The following is a 9,077-nucleotide window of genomic DNA, read 5'->3' as shown; positions in this document are numbered from 1 at the left end:
TCCTTTCTTGTAGTTTAAAGCCATTGTTCTGCGTCCTAGTTTCCAGGGCAGCAGAAAAGAAGCTTGCTCCCTCCTCCCTATGACTTCCTCTTATGTATTTATACATGGCTATCATGTCTCCTCTCAGCCTTCTCTTCTTCAAGCTAAACATGCCCAGCTCTTTAAGCCACTCTTCATAGGGCTTGCTCTCCAGACCCTTGATCATTTTAGTCGCCCTCCTCTGGACACATTCCAGCTTGTCAATACCTCTATGATTCTATTGCGATGTGGGAACGGCCCCGAGTCCACACTGCCATATAACCCAGTTCAAAGCAGGTAATGTGGAATCTTATTTAGCTGAGAGGAAGGGGCCTTAAAGGGAATGTTTCTTAGGGGAATGCTCAAGACCCAAATATCTTAAAAGGGGAAAAGGGCGACCACAACAAAAGGTTTCCTCACTGCCAAGGAAAGGCAAGTGGGTGGGGAGTGGGAAGGGTGTGGTGAGCGCGAGGAGCCCTGACGTCACTTCCACTCCCCCTTCCATTTGCCCGCAGTGCCTCCCGGGCTCTCTTCCTATTCGCTGGCCTGGGAAGAAGGAGAAGCACGTGAGCGGCTTTTCCCCCTACTGGGCGGGTATTGGGAAGGAGCCACAGTGCTTTCTGCGCATGCGGGAAAGCGAGCGCTCGAGCCTGCGCGCCAGTTGCCTCTCCGCGGCAGTGGAAGCGGTCGCTTTTTTATTTTGGCGCTCCCGGCTCGGACTGAAGGAAGGAAGGAGGGAGCCATGCCGCCTCCGGGCCAAGTCCGGCTCCCGGATTGGGACGCGCTGAAGCTCCGCGTGCGCTCCATGGTCACTTCCCACCGGGTTATGATCTTCAGCAAGACCTACTGCCCTTTCTGCCGGAAGGTGAGGAGGGGGAAAGGGGGGGAGGAGGAGGAGGAGGAAGTAACCGTTTCCGTGGCAACGTCCCCTCAGGGGGGTGAGAGAGCTCAGAAGGCCTCCTGGTTCCACCTCACTTTCTCTTGCCCTTGGCTTTTTCCTCTCTAGACTTTCCTCGGCGTAGCTTCCCCCTCCCCCCCCCCCAAAACCCCCAAAACCTCTCAGCATCTATATTGTAGAATTAATACAGTTTGACACCACTTTAACTGCCCATAGGATTCTGGGAGATGTGATTCTACAAGATCTTTAGCCTTCTCTGTCAAGAGTGCTGGTACCTCTCCAAAGTACAACTCCCACAATCCTATAGCATAGAGACATAGCAGTAAAAGTAGTGTGAATGGCATTAGTTCCACAACTTTGGCCCTCCAGGTGTTTTGGACTTCAGCTCCCAGAATTCTTAACAGCCTCAGGCTTAAGCGGCTGAGGGAAATCCACCAATGATGGAATTGAACCAAACGTGGCACACATGACTCCCATGACCAACAGACACACTAGAAGGGTTTAGTGGGCATTGACCTTGAGTTTGGGAGTTGTAGTTCACCTACATCCAGAGAACACTGTGGACTCAAACTATGATGGAACTGGACCAAACTTGGCACGAATACTCCATTTGCCCAAATATGAACACATATGGAGTTTGGGGAAAATAGACCTTGACATTTGGGAGTTGTAGTTACTTGGATTTATAGTTCACCTACAATCAAAGAGCATTCTGAAGCCCATGAATGACAGAATTGGGGCAAACTTCCCACACAGAACCCCCATGACCAACAGAAAATACCCAGTCCAACTCCCTTCACCAGGACAAGAAAACGTAATCAAGGCCCTCCTGGCAAAGAGCCATCCAACCATAAATATAGATAGATAGATATGATTCACACACACAGAGATATAGTGTCATAGATTTGAAAGGGACCCCTAAAGGAGGACAGTTATATGTTGCATGTTCCAAAGTAGGAAAATCAGACAATCTCTACATAAACACTGAAAAAAACCCAACAAAAAATACTGTTTACCCACAAGCATAAAGAAATTACATATATTAGAAACCAACACTTTCTAATTACTTTATTTTCCAGATCATCAGACTGGGCTACAGCAACGCATGGCAGGGGGTGGCTAGTTAGGCATAAAATTGAAGTTTAAAAATTGTTATTAAAACTATCTGGCTAGGCCTGCTGGAAGAGACCTGTGCCTTAAATTCTGACAGCTGATTTAGCTGTTGGATCTCAACCAGCAAGTTGTTCCACAGCCTTGAGGTGCTGATGAAAAGGTCCTCTGGTGTCGGTTGCCAGTCGGGTTCTGGCAGACTGGAGCAGCCCTCCTCCTCCTCCCAGGACCTCAGTATTCAGGGTGGATTATACAGGAGAAGGCAATCCACACCCATGTGGATGATTTTGGAGGATGTTTGATTTCCTGATTGGGAATGCTCAACCTGTATTGATTGTTTCACCATCCAAAAAAGATAAACCAGGAAGCCCAAGTCTTTATCACACTACTACAGCAACCCCTGCTCCCTGTAATTTGAAGAAATTTAGTACTCACGTTGTTGAATTACTTAATAGTTAATGTCTTACATGTTTTGTTGGTCGTTAACTTTTCTTCATAGCAATTGTAGTAAGCAGCAGACTCTAATTCTGCTTGTCGTCAAGTTCTTTGTATGGAAATCAGTATTGACAGATGTTACTCTTAAGGCTTTCATTACTATTTAGGGTAGGATGTTATCTCAAAAGATGCTTCCAGAAGAAGTCTTTTCTATCCTTTCACTTTATTTTCTTCATTAAAGTTTGTGGGAATTCCAGATGTTTTCCCCTCAAGTTGCAGTCTCCATTTTTTTCTATGCATTTCTCTATCCATCTTTATAAGCAGAGAAAACATGTTAAGAAAAGAAATTACAGAATAGCTGAATAATACTTTAATATTATGTATAATAGTGTTTTTTTCCTGGAAGTATCCTATGGAAAGTAAGAAAAGTAGTGAAATGTAGCTGAAACTGACATCTATAAATTATTATTGTATTTATTTATATCTTGCTTTTTCTTTCCATACTGACATTCAAAGTGGCTCACAATTGAAAAGCATTACAATACAACTTACAAATATACAAATATTAAAACAGGATTAAACATCATTAATATTTAAACAATTCAGTTGAAAAGCATAGAAAACCACAGCACCCCTGACTAAATTGTAAACACCTTAATCTTTAAAAGCCTTTAAATTCCTTTAAAATTAAACTGTTCTCTGGTTTTTATAAGACAGCTGGGACCTCTGGGACCATAAATCAAGAGTCTCAATTCAGTACGATTTTAGCTAGTCATGAGTATAAATTAGTTGTGCTAGGCATTTCATTGATCTGCTAGTCAGGGGCAACGTGTCTGTTTCTTTAGGAACCTTTTTAAATTTTTAAATTGTTTGTAGAAGGTAAAGTAATGGTACGGGGGAGATAAACATCAAGATTATGTGTAGTAAGTTTGTCTTTTTCTTGTTTCTTTTGCTGTGTCACTCAATGAACACCCACATCCAGCTGTTAGAATAGAGGCTTCCTTGATGGAAATAGGGCAATTAAGGACTCCAGAAATTATGGTTCCAGAATGTCTCTTGATAGCACATCACATGCCTGTGGGTGCAACTAATATGCATGTTTTTAATTGAAGCAAATAGGCATGTGATTAAAACACATTGCATAAAAGTGTTGTGCCAAACAGCAAATCAGATAAGATGTTAGATTTCTTCTCTGATGCTGCTTGTATGCTTTCAGGTGTACTGCTGAAAATAGTTCTATTGTAATAAAAATTCAAGACTTAGGGGTTTTTTAACAGTCACAATGCTGCTGGTTTATTGCCACTGAGCTTTCAGGTGTGATTGCTTTTTGCACAAACATTGTTGCATAGAGGAAAAGATGAGAATAAAAAGAAGGAAGTTAGATGTCTTGAGTAAGTGCTGATTTCTGCTCTTATACAACTCTTGCTCATAAGCTGCCCAACTCTGCAAAGACAGTCATGGCAGGCCCACACGAGGAAGTTTATGCTCATCCAAAATGAGTCATGGCAGAGATTGGGATTTCTAGAGGTTAAATGTCCAAGTTCTTGATTAGTTGACAGACTTGAATATGGGAAAGTATTAACTGGCATGTGTTGAAATCCCCTCATGTAACTACGTAAGAGAATGTGATAGTAGCTATTTAAAGAAGTAAAAGTGGGATTAATTTATGTAAGGTAAAAAGAAAGTATTTAATACTTATGGTGGTAATCTCTTGTTCCACAGACTAGTGTCAAATGATAGATTAAAGTCTCTTCCCTCCCCAATTCAAAGCTGAGGAGTAACAAACTTGATCTTGGTATCTCTTTCCTGCCCTTGTGTCCTTCCCTTTCTGTTGCTAGAGAGATTGAAGGCGGGCAGGTTGAGGCATGAGCATGGTAATGCAGGCTCTGCATAAGTACAGGATTATGGATTTTTGAATACCTGTACTTGTGTATGCATACATAATGAGATAGTTGGCAATGGGGCCAAAGTCTACACATGACATTTGTTTATTTTGTACATATACACTTTATACATATAGACTGGAGATAGTTTTATATGTAATAATTTGTATGTAAAGCAGTTTGAATTACTATCTCAGCCACCCATTTGGACAATTTTGGATTTTAGAGTATTTATAATCTTGGAATTCCAAATAAAGGATTCATAACCTGTAGTATACAAAGTTCTTTCAGTCTCATATCATACACCTATCATTGGAGAGAGGGGGCTTAGACTAGTTCAAGAGCTTAATGAGCCAATGCTTTTCAAGCTATCAGAAGTATGAGATAGCTTTTCAAGCTATCAGAAGTATGAGTAGGGACCACTACTATATTTATGTCCTTCCTTTCTTCCAGCACTTTCCATGGACACCCACTTTGTCATTTATGTAAATGCTTGTTTCCCACTTTTGCATGGGGAGCAAAGTAATGCTACCCTTGCAAAAACAAAACAAAACTGAGGAGAAAGTGTTTGCTACCTTTTGCTCTGCTGTCAAGTATACAGTGTTGCCTTTAGTATTAAGAATGCTAAAATTTCACACTAGGTTTACTGTGGAAATTACCTGAAGGGGAAACGAGTTCAGGAGCAAAAGTAAAAAAGAATCCTTAGCCAGGGAAAAGGCTTTTGAAAATGAAGGAAAAGTATAGCTTGCCTCTTTTCTACCCACAGGGTCAAGCAGATGGTGTTAGACCCTGCTTCAGGTTTTCCCTGGGCAGTAATGTGAGTTTCCTTAAAACCCTGATGTGAGATTTGCTTCAGATGCCTGAAAGGATTAAGATAGAGTTTAGAACTTCTTTGTTTATTGGTAAGAAGCAGATGGTGATTTTACTTGCTTTTCATATACTTGTGATGTAATGATGGGCAAGTCTTTTAAGAAATAAGTCCCACAGTTCAGTGATTTTTACTCCCAGGTAGATGCATGTAGATCGGTTTTTTAAAAAAGAAGAAGTTAAGAGTAAAATACAGTAAATGTACATTTCTACTTACCCATATATACTCGAGTATAAGCTGACCCAAATATAAGCCGAGGCACCTAATTTTATTACAAAAAACAGGGAAAACGTATTGACTCGAGTATAAGCCGAGGGTGGGAAATGCATCCACTATGGGTCAATTTCAAAATAAAAATAGATACCAACCAAATTACATTAATTGAGGCATCAATAAGCTAAATGTTTTGAATATTTCCATAAAACTGTAATTTAATATAAGACTGTCCAACAAACCATTATGCTAACCTCCTTCAATGTAAATGTACTTATTATTAAAATAATAAATATAATAAAAATAATAGACTGAAATAATGAAAATGCAATAAAAACAGTAATAATAGAGTAAAATAATAGATGTAATAATAGGGTAAAATACTGTAAATGTAATAATAATAATAATAATAATAATAATAAATGTAATAATAATTATAGGGTAAAATAATGTAAATGTAATAATAATAGAGCAAAATAATAAATAGAATAATAATAATAGAGCAAAATAATGTAAATATAATAATAGGGTAAAATAATAAATGTAAAAAAATAATACTAATAACAGAGTAAATGAAATAAATAACCTTGACTCAAGTATAAGCCGAGGGGAGCTTTTTCAGCCTAAAAAAGGGGCTGAAAAACTAGGCTTATACTCGAGTATATACAGTACTTTTTATTAAAATACTTTAATCAGTACCACCAGTGTCTATATCTGAAGCTAAAGAAAGAGTGAAGTTAATGAAAAATAACACTGGTTTTGTAAAGCCCAAAGAATGATAGCAAATAAGGCCCTTGATATCAGCTGGGATTTGCCTCCAGAACCCCCATGGATAACAAAATGTATGGATTCTCAAGTCCCATGATACACATGACATAATAAAATGGCAAAATCTGGAATTCCTTTGTGAAATTTGGTTGGCTTTTTAAAAAATGCAAGCTGTAGTTTGTTGACTCCATGAATGTGGAGGGATGATTGTTGCTATCTTTAGGGAAGAATATAATTAAAGCATCACCCAATTGGCTGGAACTATTATTCACTTCATAATAAGTAAAGCAGTGGGTCAGATCCTGATTAAAGTTATTCTAAGATTAACCTTCATTGAAATTAAGGGAACCTAGTTGTGAGTAACTTAAATTATTTGTTCTAAGCATGATTTCAGTAGCCTTGTACTAGGCATGATTCAAAACTGGATGTGGTTTATATTTCTGATGGATTATGTACTTTCTAGCCTACATATAGCAAATCTTCCTCAACTTTTAAAGTTTCTTTTTAATTCGTTCTGTCCTTTTAATCTAAAGCGTTGCAACCAAAGGAAAGATGTTGACAGTGTTGTAAGCATTGACATGTGATCACTGGCAGCAAATGAAACATTCTTTGAAAAATGGTTAAAGCTTACTATTGCATAAATTGCATTAAATGCTTAGAATTAAAAAGATACCAGATCTAGCTTTATTAGAATTAAAAAGATACCAGAGCTAGCTTGATTGAGTTATTTAACTCTGTTTGCTTTGATGTGCATGCATATTGTAATAATGCTAGATTGTGTAGATTGATTAGGTTTATGGCTTACTGCATTCATTCCAGAATGCTGGTCTTGATGTTACAACATTATCCTTTTATATTTAGAGTGATGAGATGATATAGGGAAGAGTACAACTTGACACTTCAGCATTGGCACATTCATTCGTAAACTGCACACCTTGATGGAAATGTACTAGTGATAGTTTCTTTCTATATAATTGCTTGAAATCATGAAGCTAGAAAATCCTGTTTCCCTTTTTTGGAAACAAAGAAATCATAATGGGGGCAGCTTCTTATTTTGATCAGACATTCTGTTAGAAACACAGACACCTTAAAGGGCCAGACTCAAAAGTGGCTTCAAAACAGAGTTTATTAAAACAAAAGAAAAAGGACGCAGAGGCACTTAAGTGCAGTGCCACTGGTCAAAACTCAAGAAACAAACCAGACCTGGTCCAAAAGGTAAACAGAAATATAATCCATATTGATTGGATGCAAAAGGAACGAAGCAAAGAAAGCGCTCTGAGGCAAAACCAAATGGCACAGTACACAAATGGTTAACATTAAGGAGGAGCCGCAGGAAGAGAAGCGTTGTCAGCCGAAGTCCAGCGTTGAAGCGGGAGAAATCTGAAACAGCGCTGCTCTAATGTCCGCAGAAGCAGTGTCTTTAGCCAAGCCAGTCCAAGTCCAGAAAAGGGAGAAGTCCACATTCACGAAAAGCCAATCCGGGTCAATAACACGCAACGATCAGGAGATCCAAATTGCATATCCAACGCTGAACACAAAACAGGCAGCTGCAAGTCTACAAGAATCCTTTTCAATACACAGCACCCAACACACGAACGCTCACCAACACTTTGCCTTCTGCAAGGACCCATCACCCCTGAACCCACTTTTATTTACAAATTGTCATCAGAAGATGAACTGACCGCCGCCCCATCATTATCCCCCACAGCTGCTCCCAGCTCTTCGCTTGAATTCCTTTGTCTTTCTCTCCAAGTCCTCCATCTCCTGTCAAGACTTAGGTCCCCCCAAGACTCAGTTGGATCCCCAGATTGCCAGTCTTCACCCCCAGAGAACCCCAAAAAGGTATCACTAGTTGTTGGCTCCTCACAAATAGCTTGCACTTCTCTTATCTTAGTCCAATCCAAGGTGTCTCCTTCTCCTTCACTCATTGACCCATCATCCCCAGAGAATCCCTCAAGCGACTCTTCATCTGTAGGTGCCGTATGTCCCGGATCCTCCTTCTCTGCTGCTCATCATCAGATTCCTGCTGCCGATGAACCCTTCCCCCCCCCCCCCTGGCACCCATACTACTGTTTGTAACATTACTCACAGGCTCTACTACAACACATTCTCAGTGTCTAATGTGGAAATGGATAAGAAAAAAGGACTCTTGCAATCTAAATAAATAACCCTAAATATCCATGTCATTTGACTTCAGTATTACTTAAAATACTGCATAGCTGCATATAAATATGCATGTGTAAACATAAATATTAGATATGTAAGCCACTTCACTATTTAAAAATAGCTTTAGTGAAGCAGCTGTGGATGACATAAGAATTGTTCTAGAAGTAGGGTGTTGCTTCTGAGGCTGTTAAATAGTGTTTAGCAGATTAGGCTTGTAAAGTTCAAGGGTCAAATGAGTGCTTACAATGCAGTTTTTACTTCATGCTGACATTCAGTTTGTAATCCAAGTTGTACTGAAAATTTCAAAACAGTTTAGTGGACATTGAATATTTGCTGCCACCCTGAGAATATTTAAGGAGAAAAGGGAAATGACTAGAGTAGGGTTGAGCAATATGTGGCCCAACAAGGGATGTCATACTGCAACTTCCAGTATTTCTCACCATTGACTTTTGCTGGCTAAGGTTGTCGGCAATTCCAGCCCAACAACCTTTGGAGTCTTACACTTTGACTGCCCATGAACTGGAGCATATGACCAAAGTTAAGCCATGACTATGTGTGCTGTTTCATAATGTTGATGGGAGCATTTAGCAGATTTTACACCAATTATGTTGGCATCAGATGCTTTCCGTGCTACATGACGCAGTTCTATTATACTGGCATACTGGAGAGTTTATAGCAGAATGGGGAAAAATCACTATAAAAAACCTGTTTAGGTGTT

The 9,077-nt window shown here is 39.5% G+C and overlaps 1 protein-coding gene across 1 annotated transcript in view; it reads left to right on the top strand.

Annotated features, from left to right (window-relative positions):
• Positions 1-644: 644 nt before the first annotated feature.
• TXNRD3 (thioredoxin reductase 3) overlaps positions 645-9,077 on the top strand; it is a 29,366-nt gene continuing 20,933 nt past the window's right edge. Inside the window, exon 1 of the mRNA XM_060766199.2 lies at positions 645-883. Within this exon, the coding sequence (XP_060622182.1) occupies positions 761-883 (123 nt within the window). The 5' untranslated portion in view covers positions 645-760. The remainder of the gene's footprint in view (positions 884-9,077) is intronic.

The sequence above is a fragment of the Anolis sagrei genome, chromosome 2 (genome assembly GCF_037176765.1).
Source record: "Anolis sagrei isolate rAnoSag1 chromosome 2, rAnoSag1.mat, whole genome shotgun sequence".
Taxonomy (NCBI): Eukaryota; Metazoa; Chordata; class Lepidosauria; order Squamata; family Dactyloidae; genus Anolis; species Anolis sagrei.
The sequence above is the reverse complement of the archived record's forward strand: the minus strand, read 5'-3'. Positions and strand labels throughout refer to the sequence as shown.